At 41.2% G+C, this 22,730-nt stretch overlaps 1 protein-coding gene across 3 annotated transcripts in view; it reads right to left on the bottom strand.

Annotated features, from left to right (window-relative positions):
• LOC101163116 (pro-neuregulin-3, membrane-bound isoform) overlaps nt 1–22,730 on the bottom strand; it is a 255,441-nt gene that overhangs the window by 103,278 nt on the left and 129,433 nt on the right. For all 3 annotated transcript variants that reach the window (XM_011487979.3, XM_011487980.3, XM_020712193.2), the window contains one exon: nt 16,737–16,872. In XM_011487979.3, coding sequence (XP_011486281.1) covers nt 16,737–16,872 — 136 coding nt within the window. The remainder of the gene's footprint in view (nt 1–16,736; nt 16,873–22,730) is intronic.

Raw genomic sequence — 22,730 nt, 5'->3', positions numbered from 1 at the left:
TAAATTAATAAACTAATTCAATTAAACAAAAAAGTACTTTTTTCTTGGTCTACTTTTTCTTGGAACTTTTCTTTGATGTTATGTCTGGGCCAGTTGAAGCTGAAGGACAGTTACCGACAATTGGCCTTCAGCATGTCTGTATGTACCAAGCTCACAAAACATATCAGCTACGTGTTGCAGTGCCACAAATCACCACTAGAGGTTGGTTTCAAAGTGAAGCAATACTCCATTTAATCATATGTTAAAAAAGTCTAACCATATACCAAAAATTATCTTCTGTTCAGCCAGGTGTTAGAATAATTGACAGTTTTTTGGCAATTTCCAACATATTTGAGGGAATATTTGACTTGTACACATCCAAGGCTTTGCTTTATTTTCCTATTTTTTTTCTTGGCAGACAAGTGGACACATAGTTATACTTCACAAAACTCCCTTTACTTTTTCCATCCAATCCTCAATTTTCAGAATGGGGTGGAGTGAACTTCAATCAATAGAGCCAACCTACTTCAGGCTCCATCTGAACTTCTTTTTCTTATTCTAGAAGTTCCAGTTTTTATGCGTCTCTCTTCTTCCCGTCCTCTCTGACCCCAGACCACTACATACCGTCTCAGAGTTTATCAGTCCAGTGTCCGTACATGTGTAGGACGGCAACACACTTACCACCTCTCCACATAATTGCGCTTTTTTTTTTTTTTTTGCTCCCTAGAAAGCAACTACGGAGATTTAAAGGTAGATATTATGGCCACGTTGCATGACTGAGCTGTCTGACGGATGCTTGATGGATCTGTTTAATCTCCACTCCTGGTTTTCAGAGAACGGTGGAGTTGTTCAGAAAAATACATTGTAATTTGACGATGAATTTTTTTCGGAAAAAAAACAAGATGTTTCCTATATTAGGGTCGAAATATCCTTTAATTGGATTCATCGAATTAACGTATTGTTGAATGAAACAGCAGTTTAACAGGTAAAGACTGTAGAAAAGCATGTTTTGTTCAAATGAGCTTTAAGCACATTTGTCATAATCCACTTTTTCATCTATTTATGTTGGCAAATTAATATTTTTTTCCAGATTTTCTTGTTGTTTTTTCCTTCTTTATCCTGATAAGCCAGAGTGAGACAGAGTTGGAACAATGGGATTTCTTTGACTGTCTTGTGTGAATTCCTTTTTATTTATTTTTTGGTGCAGGCCCTCTTTTCCCGTTAGTCTCTGCCTGTTGATCTATTAAATATGTGTTTGAGACACTGTCAAGGATTAAATATAGGATCTGCAGCTCAGGAAAAGCCCATTAGGAGTGGATTTCTTAAGTAAAGCAACAATTAAAAAACATGAGAGAGAAAGGATGACAATGGCTGACATTTGGGAACGGTTCAATTCTTTGTTATTCATCCAGCAGAAGATTATTCTCTGGCAAAACAGTGGAGCTTGGCGGGAAGAGATCATTTGCTGGAGTTCATTAGAATATAGCAATAAATCTGGAAAGATGATCTCTTGACAAAAGGCAGCTGTTACCGAGCGGCTCAAAGACAAGAGCAGTGGAGGTGAACCCAAACATTTATCTTTCCCTGTGACATCTTTACCTGTGCTGATAAAATCAGGGGAGCCCTCTGGTGGAGTACAGATGGTAACCCCGTCCACGTCTGAGGAGGGATCTCATGTTTGAGCAAGAAGGCGCCTTCATACAAACAGGTAAATGTGTGCATTTAATGGTCTAAAAGCCTCCGTATGGTACGACTGAGGCAGTCTTTAAGAAAACCTCTGAGGATCCCATCTGCACACAGACCCTACAGAGACATCAAAGTATTGTTTTGTGCTCTGTCCACTCCTGAAAATCATTTAGTTTCAACATCAGTAATGAGAAGCAGCTGTTCTCCTTCACCAGCTGAGCTGACAATGAAATAACAAGCAAAGTGCTGCAGGCAGAAAAACACAGGAGCTGTGCTACTCCATTTTAAATCCAATATCGTGTCTATATAGTGCCACAATCAAGTGCTCTGTATTTACTTTTGCTGTTTTGATGCAATGAAAAAGCACAGGGAGATGTGGTGTCCTGTGTGTCAACCAGAATCTTATTTTCCTGCTTTGCAAGGGTGTTTGTGCCCAGATTTTCAAAATAAATGTACAGGCAGCACGTTTTTGCAAGTGTTATAGTCATTTTCATTCCATTTAAGGCTAAAGTTGAGGAATAACCTGTTTTTCTTTAATATTTCTATTTCATTTCTTTTGATTTTCCTGCGATTTGCACTGTAAAAAATAAGAAAACATTTTGTAATAAAGCAGGCTGTATTGTTTGGACGTAGTAATCCCAATTTAAAAAGCGAATTTAATTCAGGTTTTTTAATTTGACACAAAATGACCACAGGATTGGCCATCTCATGAAAATTTCAACACTTCCTTTAGACATCTCCAACACATGTTCTGGTTATTATTAGTGCCTCATCGTTAGTAGTTTTTTTTCAGCTTCATAAGACATTTTGGCGCCGTTCATTTTTTTGATAGTCTTGCCCGCCATGATTTCATCATTTTTAGGGAAGGCGTTAATCACAAGCCCAAAATGTGCTTGTGCCGGGTACATGTATGTAGGGGTCAAATTTTTCCCAAAGGTTCAGTAAGAAAAAATAAATAGATTAAGAATAAACATTCCACTTACACTAAAGAAAAAGGTACAGTCAGATTGAGTGTATCTGTGTGCTTACACACTGTTGATGTCTGTTTGGACTCAGGCCTTTCCTTTGAGTTCTTTGACATTTTGTTGTGCATTTTTCATTATTTTTCGTTATTACAAAAACAATATGATCCTTGTCTGTGACTGCTACAGGCCATGATAGAAGAAAAAGCTAAGATTTCAGGTTTAACATTGAACTTAAAACATCTGCTGTAGAAAAAGTATCAAAAAGTTAAAAAACATAGACCCCTTTTAACAATTATGTTGCTGGATGTTTGTCACTGTCGCCTCACACATCAACACAATGGAATCTGTTAGGTTGCTCACCTTAAAGGCCCTATATCATGCAAAATCAACTTTTTGAACTTTAAAGTGCATTATGATGTTCATTCCTCACAAAAAACAACTTTAAATCGATATATTGATCCATTCTCGCATCTCTGAGTATTCCTCTAAAACCCTGCTCTCTGAGCACCAGCCCCGCGCAATCCATGAAAACAAGCGGCTTCTCACATTGTGACATCACAAAGTGAAGAACAGCCCCTTCCAGGAAGAGTCTGCACTGCCAGCACCGTCCCCAGGCTAAAACACACTCACCCACTTTCTCCATGGAGCCAGTGGTGATAAAGGCTCTCATTTTGCACGTCTATATTTGCAAAAGTTCGGATATTGTTTGTTTTCAGGCGCAAAACACAGACACGCTGCCGAGGCCGACTCAAGGTTGACGTTATGACGTAGGCGGCACGCACAAGGAGAGAAAAGCAGTGCCTCAGAGATTTCTTTGTGTAAAATGCAACCAGCATGTTTTCTTTGTGTGCCAAAGGTAATATATTATTACATATATGGATATAGTACAGGGGGCCGGTTTAGCTCGTGCTGGTTTGCGGCGCCTTCCGTCCGTGTAACCAGGGTCCGATTCCGGGCTGCTCCCTATTCCCTTCTTTGCTGCTGTGCCGGTCCCAAGCCCGGTTGGATTGAAAGGGTTGGGTCAGGAAGGGCATCCGGCGTGAAACATTGCCAAGTTAACCATGCGACTCATCCTCGTGGGAGGGTTGTTTCGCTGTGGTGACCCCTGCTGGGAGAAGCCAAAAGTGACCGATATATGGATATAGTTTACTCTGAAAGGCTTAATAAAAGCAGGATATGGAACCTTTAACATTTTGCTTGCTGTTTTTTTCTTTTTGTTTGTTTTGTTGGTAAAATCTTACAGTTTCACTTATTAACTATAATTTATTAATACTATAATTAATAATCTATAATAATTTATTTTCTTTCTTTTTTTACATGTATTTACCTAGAGTGCAACAGCATGGTAAGAAACAACTGGTTTTTGTATGTCATCATATATATGTTTTGCCTTTGGCGGTTATAGGTGTCATATTATGCATGTGTTGCTGCTTAAAGCTTTAGTTTATAAATAGTACGGGATATTTTGGATTAAAATTAGCAGCAATGAGACTTAAAAGTATTCTTTGTTTTCTTATGCGAAGTAGAGAAACACAGACTTATTACAGCCAAATCTGCTCTACTCATTATTGATTGCACATTTTTTGTCAAAATTTGTACTGACCTTTAAAATAATTAGCATTCTTTCCTTGAGCATCAAACCAGACTTCCTTGGGACTTAATGTGCACATTTGGAGTGTGGAGGAGGTGACAGACATGTGGATCTGAGTCAATCCTCTTCTTGACAGATGATCCGCTCTCACAATTCGGAGGACTCATCTGAGTTTGGGTCGGTGACAGAACCGGAAAACTCCGCCTCCATCTGGAGATGTGACGAGCAGGTCATTTTGTTCCCCATGTTTATGATTGTGTGGCCTGACCACACAATGACTTGGGGGGGGGACACATGGCCCATTGGCTTTAAGCCTGGAGAGCATCGTCCCTTGCAGAATGGATCAGCAGTGGAGCGACGGCATCGTGGATTAGTGCAGCCTGTCAAGGTCTGACGGTGCAGTGACAATTTAATCGCTGAACTGACTCTCCTTAGTAAAAAAAAAGGGGGAGGATGTGAGGAATAAAAGCAGGAAGGGGACGGTAAAGGGGTGAGGTCTTCATTTAGATGATATCATTTGTCACATCAGATTCTGCTAATACTGCTGTCAATGTCTCCTGGGTTGCAGAAATGGAGGAGAAAAAAGGAAAACACAAACAAGCTCATGGAGACAGACAAACACACAGACACTCACAGCTTATCCATAAGCCTACAGCAAACTATCAATGGAAATAGCTGTTTCTCATGGGGACCACAGGCTTTGCCCAGTTTTTCGTTTCTCTCTGTAAAAAGTCTAGTGCTTCATCTTTAGGATAAATGAGCGTGACATTTAGATGGGCGCATTCACAAGTACTTTTATTGTGAAATAATCATTTTTAATAAAGTTATCCATCCGAACAGATGGAGCTTGGAAGGGAAGACATAAAGCAAATCAATGATCTCATGCCTCACGTCAGCATAGCGCAGAGAGAAGCAATCAAATGTGCAAATTTGGGGCATGAATTATTCACGGCGACAGTCCTTGGTGCCGCTAAGTGGCAGTTATTTTACCGTTTGATCGATCAAACAGTCAATGCAAAAAACGTAATGCAAATGACACAGCCTTTCATTCTAACCACAACCTCCGTAGCAGTGAGTCAACATTCATGCGTTTAATGACTTAGTTCTCTATTCACCTTCATACTAAAGGGGTTACCCACACAGTAGGCCTGGCTTGCAAACCTTTTAAAGCATAAATGTGCTTTTAGGCCACATAGCTCATCGGAATCGAAAAGGATAAAAGCAAAAGCATTGCATATGTGGTCATTTGGAGATAAATGAACATAAAGAAACAAACTCTCTTGCGTTTACATGTCGCTACGCCAGTTTCCACGACCGTTTGAAAATTTATGTATGGATGGCACCACTTTAATCTGCAGAATTACCAACCATTTGAAATTATTAATTGCAGTTTATGCCAGGATAGAAGGCTACATGTGCTAGTATCGGTACGCAACAGTCCAGTGTACACTATTTGCTTAAAAACATTGCATGCTTGGTGTGTACGTAGAATAATTTGAGTTGGTTGGTTGTGTTGGACTTTATTTTTTACAAAATGCCAAATATGATGAATAGTAATAGCCCTAATTTATTTTTTATATATATATATTTTGTTTTTCTTTCCAGTAAAGGCTAAAATCCAGGTCATACAGCCACGTCGCACAATTTGCGCATTTTCATTGTATGAAATGTCTGTCTTCCATTAAACATGCATGACATTCGTAACGTTTAGGTGGTTTAAATTCGTGAATTACACAGTTTACGCAAATTTTACATTGTTTGTACACTATTATTACGTAAACCTGATATATCACGTTATAATTACGTAATTGACGTACAAATCTCTAATGAATTTTGGGATTTATGTTGATTTACATGTGCTTTGCATGGTCATTCGTGATAAATCTGTGAAAATGTTCACATGAAAACCATAACCTTTCTCACTTTTTCAACATATATTCACGTATTTTGGATTTTCATCCATGAAAATGGGTGTGTGACATGGCCTTAACGTGGTTTGAATGATCAATAATTCAAGAGATTTTGTCCAGAGATTCTTCTTTATCTGCTGATGTTTATCAGCTGGTCTCTCGTGATGTCGGAAAATCACTAGTAACTTGTAATTTTTTAATTATGCAATAAAAATAGGTAAAATCCAGAATGCAACACCTTTTTTAGTTTTTCTACGTCAATAGAGACATGCAAACTTTACCCAATTGCAGCATTTTGCATCATGTTTGCATCATCTGTGAAACTCGAAAGTGTTTTACGATTTTTATACAAATCAGGAAGCATTCTTGTAAAAACTGACAAACTACTTTAACTTTTGATTTTGCATGGAAATGACATTTTGTGACATGTTTGCATGGACATCCAAATACAGCTTATAAAAATTCAGATATTTGCATGTTCTGTGTTTAACGAAGCTTCAACGTTTCTCTATCACTGTATGCCACAAATAAGCAACAAAATATTGCCAGTGTGGATGACATTAGAACTTAAAATACTGTTTAATTATAATTACGGAAGGACAATCACACACAACAATATCAGTTCCTCCCAGAGTGCTTTGGATTATAAGGTGCACTGTCTTTTTTGGAACAATATAGTGAGTATTACCTCACCGATTGCAGATGTTTTTGGTCAAAGCAAAGAACCAAAAGTAATAGTATCCTGAGGTAAACTAACACTCAGCAGGACAAAGTCAAAGACCGCTAGTTTGTTTTTCCACATTGACATTGACAAATATAATTAAAAAAATAGAAAATTGGCTAATTTAGTTTTTACTAAAGTGTCTCTTTAAGTAAGCATTTCCAACAGGAAATCAAGAAGTCTGGCTTCTGCTTTGATATTCAAAAACTAGAAAGAAAAAATATATAATTATTTCTTTATAATATCATTACTTTTATGACAGACAAATTAAAGTTTGCTTTTAAATAAGCAGATATGGTGACACGGTGTCTGTATACTGGCACTAAATAGCCAAATAAGCTTTTTTTTAAATTACTTTTTAAAAATTATTATTTATGAAAACAAGTCCTGTCCATTTGCTAGGAGCAACCTTTCTTTAGAACTTCCATTTGCTTGAAATTAAAATGTAAGAGGGTTCTTGTTAGCTTGTATCAACACCTCTGCAGGAAAAAAAAAATCTAGTTTTTCCATATTAATGCCCCACTAACACCACAGTCACTTAACCGTGCATTTTCTACAGTAACTGTTTGGTTTCCTGTGAAGAAGCCTGCTCCAAAGGAACAACTTCAATAATGAATAAACATCCAGAGATCTGGTTAAAAAAGTAAACATTTTCTTGCTTCTCTGTGGTGTTGTGACCAAAGAAATTGGCTGAAAGTCTTAAAATTACACCAACTAAAATAAGCCTCCATCTGAGATATGTTAATGGAAATAACAACAAAAGGTGCAGAATAAAAGCTCAGACAGCCGACAGCCTATATCACTTTAGAGGTGTTATTAATATAGACTTCCATCTACATCCATATAAGTGCCGTGGTACTGGAATTCAGATAAAAAGACAAGTGACATGAGTGTTAGAAAGCCAGCTCCCCCACACTTTAAGGGAGTGTATATCATTATGCAATTTTTAGTGAATATATACTTTTTATGTCATTTCATATTAACGAGCGAGGATGCAGAGCCTTGCCTTTAAAAAAGAAAAAAGTTGCATAAACATTCAACTTTCTCCTCCGTTCTCCCTAGATCCACTTGTAAACGGATTTATCTGTAGCCTTTCTAATTCCCTTTTACAGCTTCAGAAAAATGTATTAAAGTTGATAAAAGTATAAACAAAAATATGCTTTGTTGACTTTGCAATAAAGAATTTATTGAATACAATAATAAATAAAAGCCAAGGCGCTACCCGCTCCTCCCACCCTGGTCAGAGCTGCGAGTCAATCTTTTTTTTTTTTTTTTAATAACGGCTTTTCTGTATGATTTATCTCCATAGCAACCATTTTTTTGGTCACCTTGGGGTGACAAAGATGTCTATGTAATTTTTAGGAGAACTGTCAAAAGTAAACCACGCATAATTCCAGCTATGTTCATATCGTAGGTATATCTTTTCATTTAGCCTGAGCCAGGGATTCATGGATTACATTTTTACAGTATTCCTGTAAAAAATGTTGCGGAATGCCATTTTTGTGAGCTTACTACTACGTACGGTAACTTTATTCAAAATCTACAAATTCTAAGTTAGTTAGGAGTTAGGAGACAAGAGATCAAAATTCCATGTTGGAGTACTACAATTTTTTTTTTTATTCAAGATGAGATGATGGCCTCCTCCTAAGGTCAAAAGTCAACCAAACTTCTGTTGTGGTTGTAGACTTAACCCTGTGGCATGTGTGAAATTTTACAAAGATCGCTCAAACAGAAGTTGTTTATTTTTTCCTATACTGTGAGAAAATCGTCAAATATACCACTTTGTCAAAAAATGTTGCCAAGCTGTTAGTCCTGTGGCCATCCCAAAATAATTTTAACACCTTTGTTTTGGTTTTATTATTGAATTTTGATCGTTTTATGTAATTACTTGGCCCCTTTTCTCTTTCAAAGGTTCTCTTGCTGTGAAATCATTTTCATTGGGTGGTGCACGTACATTTTGGTGAGTTTCGGAGCATGTGGATGTGGATGTGGCAGGGAGGGGATGTTCGCTAAAATGCGCAGTAAGACTGAAGAATTGCTGAAAAAAATAAATATGGTCCTTGGATTCCAGGACTGCTAAAAGCCAGAATCTGTCTTTAATGAAAACAAAAATTTGAAATTTTGACCAGTCAAAAAAAATAAAAAAAATAAAAAATCCAATTGTTAGCAGTCTCTTGAATGCAAGACCCATTTTCCATTCAACAGAAACTATTTGATTGAAGGGGAGAAAACTTGTTTCACCTCTTTTACCTCAGAAAACTTCAATAAAAATTAAGTAAAGCTCAAATAGTCAAAATAATTCACCATAAAATGTGACCAATTTTTCAAGTATCCAATGAAAGATGTGAAACTTCTGTGATAACTTGTTGCAACTCTTATTAACTGTGCGCCATAAATTCCCGTTTTCCACTTCACTGATAATTCGGCACGTCTTTTTTGCCATCATCTCCTGAGTTCAGCGTGCAACAGGGACTTCACATTCCTTGACACTTATTGTACAAAAGCCACAGCAGTGATAGAAAGTAGGTCTTAAGCTCACATTTGCATGTTTATTTTGGGAGCCTTATTAGCATTGGCAGACATGAGCATCAGGGCAGCGCGGGGGAGGAGGGGGGGTTGTTGAGAGAGCAAAGAAAATGTTTTAACGAAATCTAATGATTCTTTAATGGATTCATATCAGAAAGTTGATCGGATATCGAGGCGTCTGAAGTTGGAACAGAATGTAATTATTGAACGTTTGTGCCCTTGAGGACAAGTCCATGTCAAACAATGCTCTTATGACAGGCCCATTTTGGGTATTGTACATGCAACAAGGATGGAGAGATTAGTAGATTCCACTTTAGAAAATCAGACAGGATTTAGAGGCTGGACTGATCTCGACAAATACCCCAAAAGTAGGGATCCATCTTCTGGTATCAATCAGCAGAAGATGGAATACCAACCTAGGACAATGGTCAAAATTTGGACCCTTTTATTTCATAGCACTTCCTCATAATTATAATAAAAACTAGCTTAATCAATTCTTAAAGATGGTTAAAATGATTGATCTCTAATTATGTCACTTCACTTGCTTGAAAAATTGATTTATGATTTTTCCTAATGGAAAACAATCTGCAAATATTTTTGACTTTTGATACTTGATCAATATATTCTATGAAGGGGTTTTGAAACAGTTTTATGTTTATTTTTTTCTGATAGTGTTATTTATAATCATAGTCATTATTTTTCTTATGATTATAATCTGCATATATTTTAGATAACTGATCTGCATGCTCTATGTTGATTTGTAAAATAGTTTTTCCTATTTTTACATAATAATTAAGTAATGCATCTTTGCCATGTGATTTATTGATACTTAAGGATTCTTAATTATGTCTGATAGAAGCTATCTGATGATGATAAATCATGTAATGAAAATGGTAGAACAGGGGTAGGATCGCAGAAATTCGCTTCCTTCCACTCCCTTTCAAACAGTCTTTAATGTCTAATTATTCTAAGTTTGATACGTCTTTGTATGAATGTATAACTGCTGATTGTATTGTTTTGTGCATTATTCTTATGTGATTGCTTGAAACAAACCATTTCAAATCGAACTAAATCAAATCAAAGGATGCTGAGTTTGTCTTTATTTTTAAAATATTGCATTAATAGTTTAGAATGAATTTTGCACAACTTTTTCTTTGGTACCTTTCCAGTCAGTGTGCTAATGCAAAAGTGCGCAGTTAAACTCAGCATGCTGGTGGGGCTGACATCCGAGCTGCGTATGTCTGTTGTGAAGCTGAAGTAAGCATCATTGTTTTTAACTAACAGGTCATGGAAACAGGAAGTGAAACTCACATGCATTTCTTTCAAACACACATCAGAGAAATGCTGCCTCCAAAGCCCAAAGTCTTCCACCACCGTGAACGGTTGGTCGTCTAATGTATTCCATTACATTTTTCGTTGTTCCATTCGCTTTGGCGCTATCCCTTGCAATTTTTTTCATCTTTTCAAACATGTCTGACACGAAAGGAGTGCAACTAACACCGCTAGCCTTCCTTTTAGCCCCTGCAGCCGTCTTTTTTTTCGTATTCCTCTTGCTTTTCCAGGTGTTTAGCTTTTAAATGCCTGAATAACGGAGATGTGGAAGTTTAGCTCCGCAGCTGCTGTAAACTGCAGATCTTTAATCACTGTCAAACACTTTGAAAACATTTCCAGACAGCCGACATTTTAAAAGAGGCGCTAGATCGCCGATGCACGTTGATTGCGTCACGGTGCATCCCTACCTAAAACTAAAAATAAATTCTCCTTTGACAATGAATTGTAATTAAATTCCCCTCAACATTTCAATTTTGGATGCCACCTTTACAGTATCAGACTTAAAAAAAATAAGCTGTTAGAAGCCAAAACAACAGTTGAACACTGACTGTAAACAATCAGATTTGACATTCTGTTTAGTATGTTGGTGTGAGAATGGTGATTAAAGAGATTTTAGCTTTAGGCTTCAATAAAAAATAAATAAAAGTGTGCAAACAAAACCTGTTTGTGTCACTTTCTCCCACAGAACCAACAAAACCTGATTTGTTTGTGCATAAACACACTCATTCTGTCCCAGTTTAGGTCTCCAAGTGTCAGAGATAAGCTTGGCATTGGGTTGGCTTTAGTCAACGACAGATGGCATGCTTAATCAGAGGGCCCAAATATGTGCCCTGAGGGACGCCAACATTCTAAGATGAGCTGGTTTAACATTAAACACTCAGGGAAGTAAAAAAAAAAGATAAAAAAGAAAAAGTGGTGTAAGTTATTGTGACCATCTTGGACAAAAACAGTTTTACAGGGTTTGTCAGCCTCTGACTATATTTAAACTGAACTGATTTGATTTCTGATGTCAGATTTCTTTGTTGTTTATAGGATAAACATTAATATTTTGAATTCACTTTGAAACTTTTTTTTTCCTCTATGGAGACAAGTATCAAGAGAAGGAAATATCCACAAAACATCCAATCTAAAAAAAAAAAAAATCACAAAGTTAGTACTTAAATAATAACCTGAAAAGCAAGATTTTAACTAACCAAACATTTATTGTGTTCAATTTTTAAGATAAAAAGTTACATTGTTTGTATTTTTGGTCATCAAAAGAGCAAGTGTTTCATTCTCCAACAAATATCTTCAACACATTCTCACCCCAAATGTGCAGGCATGGTCAGAGACCCCCCCTGATGTCGACACTTTGGTGAGATATTCTTTCGCCGTGCTGCCTGCTCTGATTTAATGACTTTGGTAAAGATTCACAGATATTCACTTTTGCTTTAATAATAATAATGATAATAATACACCAGGGGTGGAGCTATACCATTTTATATGGGGAAAGAAGGGGGGCAGAAGACTTTTTGCTTTAATTTCTTGAAAAAATAACAGCAGTAATAATAATATTCCTTTACATTTTTTTGCCGCTTTTGCAATACTTAAAGAAGCTTGTATTGATGGTTTCTCAATTTTTGTCAATATTAATACAATTAACTCTAAAATTGGGGGGGGGCAAGAGTGGAGCAAAGGCTTTTTGCCGGAGGGCAGCCGCCACCCTTACCCCCCTGTAACTCTGCCCCTGAAGAATTTTAATGTTAAAGAAAGAAAAAAATATTTTTTTCCTTTTCCTTATATAGTCTGAAAGCAGATCTGGATGATTAGCTTTCAGCCTTCATTTTTGTTGATATATAGAGTACAGACCAAAAGTTTGGACACATCTTCCCATTCTGGGAAGATGTGTCCAAACATTTGGTCTGTACTTTATAACAGAAATTAAAGAAAAACAATTTTGATGGTTGAAAATGTAAATCAATCACCAGCATTCTGGGATCTCTTACTTCCAGCATGTTAAAAAATGATAAGTGTGGCTCAGCCAAAGAATTAATATGTGATGTGAAGGGGGGCCATGCGTCCATGTATGACGAGTTGGGGTTAACGTGTTGAAGATTGGAGGACAGTCACTTAAAACATAAGATAAAAATTTAATTTTTTGGAATTTTTCATGCTTTTATAAACTTTTCAAAACCATATTTTTTGGCAAATATCCTCCCCACATGAGTTTCCTTTCAATCTGCAATGTATTTTCTAGAACCTTAAAGTTAATCAGTGTCAGAGTTTAGAATAAAAAAAACCAATTCTTCAATCAACACCATCAATCACTAAATGCAATTGCTTTTTTCCAAACTCTGTCACATTTCCATTTGCTTTTAGCAACGATGGTACTATTTTTAGTAATTTTAAAGTCTGAGGAAACATTTCCAAGCATCGCTCTTGGTGATCACAGCGGTGAATGGGCGGAACATTTCATTGGCAGAGAAGTGCGGCCATCTAAAAGTGTGGCTAATTCCAGCTAAAATCTGTCACTGTGAATATTAAAGTGAATAATAGCCCAAACTCAGAAAAGCAGAAAATCGATGTTGACACATTGCTTTAATATTTTAAAAAGGAGATCTTCTTGGAATTTTTAGTTCTTAGTAACACCATCTTTGGACACCAAGTTGTGCCTGCTTTAATTAAGAACATTTATATACACAGATGACCATTTTCATTTAGGGTAAGGCTACAAAATACAACTCACTACTTTGAAGCACTTTTAGCTTATAGAAGCCACTCTTTCTATTTCCAATCTATAATTTATATATATCTATCATCTTTAGATGTAAAATTAAGGGACCGTCTGTATAAACTTTGACTGCATAGTCACAATATGCAACATATGTCAAGCAGGGGGACCCTAAGCATAAGCCCTCCCACATGTTATAAAAAATAAAGCTGCGTTAGCCATCACTAGCTCATATAGGCCAACGACAGCGAGTCCGAAGTGTAAAATGACAAAAATGTAAAAAGTTTTAGTCTAGAGCTGCAAAAAAAAAGAGAAAAAAAAAGTACTTTGGCAAAGCTACTGGCAACTACTTTGAGGGAAAACCCCGCCGTCAGACTGTAGTTCCTGGATCATGGAAGGCACAACGCTAACCAACAACACGTTAGGCTAAGCCTTCAGTACAACTGCCCTTACAGGTGGGAACGTACATTCTGCAAAGATGCACAAGGAGTCCGTCAGTGCATTTCAGGCGATAACTGCATGCGCATTCTTTGCGTACAGCCTGACTGTTGGAGCTCAGGAAATTAGAGTGTTGTTTTTGTGGACGTCCTCTGACGGTCACACCCATGTGTGCAACAATTGCACATGGTCAGCAAGGGTCAGTATGCACATCTTACTAATAACCAGAGTGCAGCATAAGTGCGACGTAGATCAGCATCACTTGTGCGCCATAAGTGCGAGCAGCTTACATTATTCTCACACATACTGCATGATGCACCAAACACATGTACAACAATGGTACGTTCCATTTTCAGGTGGCCGAATGAACTTTAAGGGAATGAAACACACCTGCACTCCTCTTGAGATGCAGCCACTCCTTTCTATGACCCTTCACATGCCATGACCACCTAAAAACCCGCAGCATCTGTACAGGCGCATGTGACTGAGACTTTACATTTTTCTGTTTTTTTATTCCTTTACTGAGCCTTAGAATGCTAAAAAACATGCCCATAGTTGTGCTTGTTTTGTGTGTGATTTTTTTAATCCTTCTTCATCCCAAGTTCATTTTTTTTGCCCATGGCATTGAGAAGTAATTGCAAGTTTTCAACTTGTTTACCAAACACAGTGGGACTTGCTTTGGTAGTAATACAAAAAAAAAAAAAAAAAACTCTGTTTCACTGGTAAAAATAGTGGAATTTTTCCTTATGAGACAGTTTTTTATAAAAAAGTCTTTTTTTTTATCAGTAATGTAATTGCAACATCCAAAGAAATCCATCAGGCAGAATACATCAGCGATCTCCGACCTTCAGACATGGATTCACAGACAAAAAGCATGTAATTCAAGAAGTTTTCATAAACAGTAGAATAAGAAACTCTTTCTGTAAAAAAAATGTTGGAGGATAATTCTGGAAAGTACATTACCAGGTACACTTCTAAGAGGACACCACTATCGTCTAGCAGCATCCCTACAAACATGCTGCTTTGATCGAGAATAAGAGAATGACTGGCAGTCGCTGTGGTGTTACAAGAATCTCTGTAATGCACAGCTGTACACAGTTGTTCTTTTTTCTGGGTTTCTGTATGAAAAGCTTTCAGTTTTATGAATCAAGATAAACTAAACATGTTTCTAAGACACCTTTTTTAATCCTTTACCTCCTTTTAGGATTTCACTACAACTCAGATCAGGTACATTTCTCTTCATCATAACTTTTAACAGCCTTTCTGCTAAACATTTGTGGTGTTCTTAATTGTAAAACAATTGATCAAATTGAATATAATTTAACGTTTCACTTGTCAAAAACACCCCAGAAGACATGTTTTTACAAAATTTTTGGTAATATTGCTTTGAATGGGGCCGCTCAGTTTGATTCCACTAATTGGAAGCATTTAAGTTTCTCTGGCCACGCAGCAGAACGAGTTCAAATCCACTTCAGATCAATTTTCTGGGAACATTCATTCTTTTATGTAATCACAGAATGAGCGAGTCTCTGGGTAAAAGAAAAAAAAAGAAGCAAAAAGGAAAGAAAAATCCACGGAATAAAGAAATAAAAAACAGATTCTTTTAAGGAAGATCAAAGAAAGATCCAGCAGGAGCTCCGTCTTTACACCTTCCATTAAAAATCTGCGCAGACTGAAAGGGTCATATCAAACAACATTTATCACGAGGGTAATACAAGAGTAGAGAGCAATTTCTCTAAATTACTGTCATTATTAAAGCTTTGTAAGACCACAGGGAAGACAAAGGTCGCATCAGGTTTTTTTCCTCATGTTTTTCCAGGTGTAGTTGTGAGAAATTCCTTTTATCGCTGCGTGCTTTTGTCGTGCAGATCCCAAGAAGAAGGAAAAAAAATATTTCTGGATTGAATCGACCTATGTTTGTGACGAAGATGCCGAATAACAAACCCCTATCAGGCATATTGAATCTCGGCAGGGGCGGAGCTAGGGGGGAAAGGGGGGGCAGCTTCCCCCCAGTTTTTGAGTCAATATTATGGTATCAATAAGGAGAAAAATCAACTCAAGATTCTTCAGATTTCAAATGTTGCAAGAATAACAAAATCAATCCTTTTTGGATGAAATCTTTCAAGAATTTCTACACATTCTTTTTTTTTTTTTGCTACTGCTATACATTGCAATAGTAATAGCCCCTCATTAAAAAACAACTGATGTTTTAATATTAATAATAATAACATTATAGGTCCTATATTATGCAAAATAAAAATTTTGAGATTTTAAGTGCATCATCATGTCCATTCTTCACAAAAAGAAACCCCAAAGTGGTATTTTGATTTGTTTCCGCATCTATGAATGTTCCACTAAAAACCTGCTCTCTGAGCATCAGCCCCTCCCAATCCACGAAAACAAGTGGGTTCTCACATTGTGACATCACAAAGTGAAGGACAGCCGGTGCACTGCCGCCCCCCAGGTTAACGCACCCACACCCACTTTCTCCGTGGAGCTAGCGGTGATCGGCTAAATGCTTTCCATTTATATACACATCCATCTTTGTAAAAGTTTGGATGTTTTTTGTTTTCATGGGCGAAATGCAGACCCGCTGCCAAGGTGGCGGCACCCGCGAGTAGAGAAAGGCGGTGCCTCGTACATCGAGTCGTCTTACTTCGGGGTAAAGGAACTACGTTTAAAATATAATATATCACCATATATATGGATATAGTTTGCTCTAAAAGGCTTAAAAATAGAATGAGATAGGCCCTTCAATAAAACTGTCTGAAAAACGTATTTTTGATCATTTCATTTGTAGCAACCTTCCACTCTGCTGGTGTGATCTGCCCCCCATATATGATGTTGTAGCTCCGCCTCTGACTCCCGGCGCTCTCACCTGCAGTGTCTGTGGACCCCGGCCACCGTTTCAATGATGGAACATTCGCCTTCGTTCAGGCAGAAGGCCAGGTCCTTATCCTCCACACACGGCTTGAAGACCTCCGAGCGGACACTTGGAAGTGTAGGGGCCAATGCTGCAGACAAAAAAAGAGACGACTTTAGTACAGAATAGATTTTTTTTTTGCAAATCAAAAGCCTTTCTCATTCTTCAAATGTATTTGATGTGTGACTGCACAACGCTTGCAGCAGTTTCTCCTCCATAATAACTCATATTTTGCAGTGAAATGACCGATCTCCTTAGATTAGAGGAGAGAAATTTGTTCATTTCTGATTTATGAAACTCAACGAGCTAAAGGCTGAATATCTGGGGAAAGCTTGACTTAATGGGGAATGTTCAAAGTTAGCTCGATAGTCTCAGGGATTCATGAAAAGACGAAAGCAAAGCTTGTGCATTTCTGATTGATTCCGTGCTTGTCGTGTTTTTTTTCTTTCTTTTCCCCTGCAGTGTGATTGCTTCGCAAAGCCGCACAGGAAACGCCACAGAAAGAAGAGACAGAACGCAGAGTGATGTGCCTGCTGATGTGGCTTTAATTCTCCTCTTGGAGTCTGACCCTGAGCTGCTCCCCACATAAAAAGAGCAGGGCTGCCATGAACAGGCACTGCAATGCAGGGTTCTCCACCCAGTGAAATATGCACAGCTGTCAGCCCAGTTATCACAGCAACATAAATATTGTGTGCCCCGTGTGTGACTGCACACTAATGAGTGCAAATCAAAATGGCCTGTTTGCAAGTCCGAGAAAATCTGAGTGAAATTACTCAGGAGTGTTCCCTCCAAAAGCTCTTACTCCAGCATAAAGTATTAAAAAGCAGATTGACAACTGGATTACGAAGGATTCCTTTTCATCTGGTTATCCTGTACATTCAGGCTCACCTGTGAAGAAGACATTTGTTCTGGTGCCACTTTGATAGAAAACCCTGACATGTGTCACCGTCAGCATTTTTCTAGGCTTGTGCCAAATCAGGATCAGATTGTGAGTTAGAAACTGTTATGGTTAGGGGTTTTCTTTTATTTGGTTTTGTGTTGTTGTGTTTTGTACTTATGTTTTGTCTGCTTTGTGCTTCTGCAGGGTGGCCTGGGGCAGGAGGCGTGGCTTTCTAGACTGGTGTTTCTGCACACCTGGAACCAATCTACACTGTCCTTTAAAAGCCTCTCCCTGGCTCTTCCAACCTGCCAGGTTATTTCCCTTTCCATGTGGCCTCGCCCTTGTTCCTGTGAACGCTGTCTGTGGCCTAGCCTCCTGCCTTCACCCCCAGTCTGTCTCCTTTGGTTCTTGTTCCTGTGGTGAAGCTAATAAACATCACTTATCTGACACATTCAGTCTGACTCTGCTCTGGGATCCGTCTACACGCCGTGACAGAATAACCTGGCCACAATGGATCCCGCGGAGCTAGACAAAGTGAAGCAAGCCATCACATCCCAAGGGGCTCTCGTGGGACAACATGACCGAGTTCTTCAGGAGATCATGTCTTCTCTTCAACATCTCTCCACCGGAGTAAACCGGCTCGGCGGTCGTCTGGACGAGGTCTCCTCCCAACTCACATCTCTAAAGTCTTCAGACCATGCTCCATCCGGGGACCTCAACCCAGCTCCGAGTCCAGCTCCTCCTCCGGTTCCTGCCTCACAGCTCCGTGAGCCCTTCATCCCCACTCCGAGCAGGTTTTCAGGAGAACCAGGACTTTGCAAACCGTTTCTCCACCAGTGCAGGCTTGTGTTTGAGCAGCAGCCCTTCTCTTATTCGTCCGATAGAGCAAGAGTGGCTTTCATAATGAGTTTGCTTTCAGGGAAGGCGTCCGCCTGGGCTGTAGCGCTGTCTGGCGGAAACTCCCCGCTCTGTGAATCCCTGCCGCTGTTCACCGCAGAAATGCTGCGCGTTTTTGATCATCCCCTGGAGGGGAAAGAGACGAGTAACCGCCTGCTCGCCCTACGCCAAGGTTCTGGTCCAGTGTCGGCTTACTCCATTGACTTCCGGATTCTGGCTGCAGAGTGTGGGTGGGACGAGAAAGCGCTCACAGGAATCTTCTACCGCGGCCTCAGGGAGGACATTAAAGATGAACTGGCGGCTCGCGACGAAACGTCAAGTCTGGAGGAGTTGATTTCCCTCTCCACCAGACTGGACAACCGACTTCGGGAGAGACGCAGGGAAAGAGCAGGAGGAACGCCGTACTCAAGCCGCTTCTCTCCGCCTGAGGTACGTCACCAGCCCGTGAGTCCCCCGGCTGCGGCTCAGAGGGCGGCCACGCCCACTTCAGCACCAATCCAGCTGATCAGCAGTGAGGAGCCCATGCAGCTCGGCAGGACTCGGCTCTCGGCTGAGGAACGTCAACGCCGTTTCCACCAGGGGCTCTGCATCTACTGTGGCCTGTCCGGCCATCTCCGGCGCAGCTGTCCCGCGCGGCCAAAAGACCAGGCTCATCAGGTTCAGGAGGGGCACTGGTGAGCCGAACTCCTGTTGACCCCTCCTCCCGGCGCCTCCTCCTTGAAGGTACTGTTTCTTTTGATTCAACCACAGTAGAGATCCATGCTTTAATGGACTCGGGTGCGGATGACAACTTCATTGACTCTCGGTTTGTTTCTCAGTCCAAGATCCCTACAGAACCACTCCCTAGGCCTAGGAGAGTTTATGCTTTGGACGGTAGACTGTTGGCCTGTGTTACTCATCGTACTCTCCCTGTGTCTCTGCTGGTTTCTGGAAATCACAGAGAACTGATCTGTTTTAATGTGGTTCCCTCTACGTCAGCTCAGCTCGTGTTAGGTCTACCTTGGTTGAAATTGCATAACCCACACATAGACTGGTCATCACAATCTATTGTAAACTGGAGCCTGTTTTGCCATTCTCATTGCTTGCATGCTGCTGTGCCGCCTGTTGCCTGTTCGCACACGCCCCCTACGCCTGTAGACCTTTCTTTAGTTCCACCAGAATATCATGACCTCAAAGATGTTTTTTCAAAAGACCACGCTAAGTCTCTGCCACCCCATAGACCATATGACTGTGAGATTGAGCTGATTTCTGGAGCTCCACTTCCCTCTAGCAAGTTGTATAACCTCTCTAAACCTGAAAGGGAAGCCATGGAGACTTATATCACAGAGAGCCTGGCAGCTGGTCTCATTCGCCCCTCTTCCTCTCCAGTAGCGGCTGGGTTTTTCTTTGTTGATAAAAAGGACAAAACCCTCCGCCCTTGCATCGATTACAGAGGTTTAAACGCTATCACTGTTAAGAACAAGTACCCTCTTCCACTCATGGACTCTGCCTTCAGCTCTCTCCAGACCGCCACAGTTTTCACTAAACTAGACCTCCGAAGTGCCTATCACTTGGTGAGGATAAAGGAGGGAGATGAGTGGAAGACGGCATTCAACACCCCCCTCGGACATTTTGAATACACTGTGATGGCCTTTGGACTTACCAATGCTCCTGCGGTATTTCAGTGTCTCATTAACGATGTGCTGCGCGACATGTTGAATAGATTTGTGTTTGTTTATTTAGATGACATTTTGATTTTTTCACAGACTCCTGCAGAGCACGTTCAACATGTCAGACATGTCCTTCAGCGGTTGTTAACCAATAGGCTCTATGTCAAGGGGGAGAAATGTGTTTTTCATGTTTCCACTATCAGTTTTCTTGGTTTTGTTATTGAAAGGGGGGGGCAACTCAAGCCAGACCCTGCTAAGATTAAAGCAGTGGCGGACTGGCCTAGACCCACTAACAGAAAGCAACTCCAGAGGTTCTTGGGGTTTGCTAATTTTTACCGTAGGTTTATCCGGAATTATAGTTCAGTGGCCTCCCCCCTCACCAGACTCACCTCTGTAAAAGAACAGTTCTCCTGGTCCAAGGAAGCCGATTTGGCTTTTCAAAGGCTGAAACATCTTTTTTGTTCTGCACCTGTGTTGTCTCACCCTGATCCTACGGCTCAATTTGTGGTAGAAGTGGATGCATCAGAGTCTGGAGTTGGCGCTGTACTTTCCCAGCGGTCGTCCTCTGATCAGAAGATGCACCCCTGCGCGTTCTACTCTCGGCAGCTCTCACCAGCAGAAAGAAATTACGACGTGGGAAACCGGGAGCTGTTGGCGGTGGTGCTGGCCTTGACCGAATGGCGTCATTGGTTGGAGGGTGCATCTCAACCGTTCCTGGTATGGACTGACCATAAAAACCTGTCGTACCTCCGTTCTGCCCGCAGACTAAACCCACGCCAGGCTCGTTGGTCCCTTTTCCTGGGACGCTTCAATTTCACACTCACCTACCGTCCCGGATCTCGTAATGTGAAACCAGACGCTCTATCCAGACAGTTCGACAACCCGGCTTCAGACCCGGCATCTCAGGATACAATACTACCCCAGTCCTGTGTGATCGGTGCCGCAGTCTGGGAGGTGGAGCATGCTGTCCAGAGAGCCCAGGTGAACTGCCCTTCTCCCCCTGAGTGTCCCCCTGGACTTCTGTTTGTTCCTCCATCGACTCGTTCGTCAGTGTTGCAGTGGGGTCACTGCTCTAAGGTAGCCTGCCATCCTGGTATTCACCGCACCCTAACTTTACTGCGGCAACGCTTCTGGTGGCCTTCCATGGCCTCAGACACCCGGGAGTTCGTCCAGGCCTGCACTATATGTGCTCGTGGAAAGGCCTCCCACCGTGCACCTGCGGGACTCCTGCGACCGCTTCCTGTACCGCACCGGCCCTGGTCCCATATTTCACTGGATTTCGTTACAGGCCTTCCACCCTCTGAAGGTAACACTACCATTTTGACCATTGCTGATCGATTCTCAAAGTCTGTCCACTTCGTGCCTCTCTCCAAGCTTCCTTCCGCCTTAGAGACTGCCCACCTCCTCGTCCAACACGTGTTCAGGTTACACGGACTCCCCCAGGACATCGTGTCGGACCGTGGCCCCCAGTTCACTTCTAGGGTGTGGAACGCCTTCTGCCGAGCTATTGGAGCCACAGCGAGTCTTTCCTCGGGTTACCATCCCCAGACCAATGGACAAACGGAGCGTGCTAACCAGGACCTGGAGGCGGTTCTACGCTGTGTGACTGCCAGTCACCCTGCATCCTGGTCCACTTTCCTGCCCTGGGTCGAATACTCCCACAACACCTTGGTTTCTTCTGCGACGGGTGTATCTCCCTTCATGGCTTCTGCTGGCTATCAGCCTCCCCTGTTCCCCTCTCAGGAGAGTGCGGTGGCTGTCCCATCTGTCCAGGACCACCTCAGGAGGGCCCGTCGGGTTTGGCGTGAGGTTCGGGCGGCCCTCTCCCGGACTGCTTCGCGGAACCGTGCACTGGCGGACCGCCATAGGGTTCCTGCTCCGGACTACGTACGGGGGCAAAAGGTCTGGCTGTCGACCCGGGACATCCCGCTGCAGTGTGAGTCTCGGAAACTCTCTCCTCGCTTCATTGGCCCCTTTGTGATTGACCGTGTCATCAATCCCTCTGTCGTCCGCCTGAAATTGCCTCCCTCCCTGAACATTCATCCGTCCTTTCATGTGTCTCTCCTGAAGCCTGTGTCCTCCAGCTCTCTTAGCCCTCCGACCGAGCCCCCTCCTCCCGCCCGGGTCGTGGATGGCGGTCCGGCTTTTGCTGTCCGTCGCCTTTTGGGGGTCCGGCGGCGGGGTCGTGGCCTGCAGTTTTTGGTGGACTGGGTGGGTTATGGTCCTGAGGAGCGTTCTTGGGTGCCCCGCTCTTTCATCCTGGACCCTGCCCTCATTTCTGACTTTTATGCTAGCCGTTCGGCTGGGTCTGGTTGCCCGCCGGGGGGCGTGCCTTGAGGGGGGGGCCCTGTTATGGTTAGGGGTTTTCTTTTATTTGGTTTTGTGTTGTTGTGTTTTGTACTTATGTTTTGTCTGCTTTATGCTTCTGCAGGGTGGCCTGGGGCAGGAGGCGTGGCTTTCTAGACTGGTGTTTCTGCACACCTGGAACCAATCTACACTGTCCTTTAAAAGCCTCTCCCTGGC

The sequence above is a fragment of the Oryzias latipes genome, chromosome 19 (assembly GCF_002234675.1).
Source record: "Oryzias latipes chromosome 19, ASM223467v1".
NCBI classification, from domain to species: domain Eukaryota; kingdom Metazoa; phylum Chordata; class Actinopteri; order Beloniformes; family Adrianichthyidae; genus Oryzias; species Oryzias latipes.
This window is presented reverse-complemented; position numbering and strand designations above follow the sequence as displayed.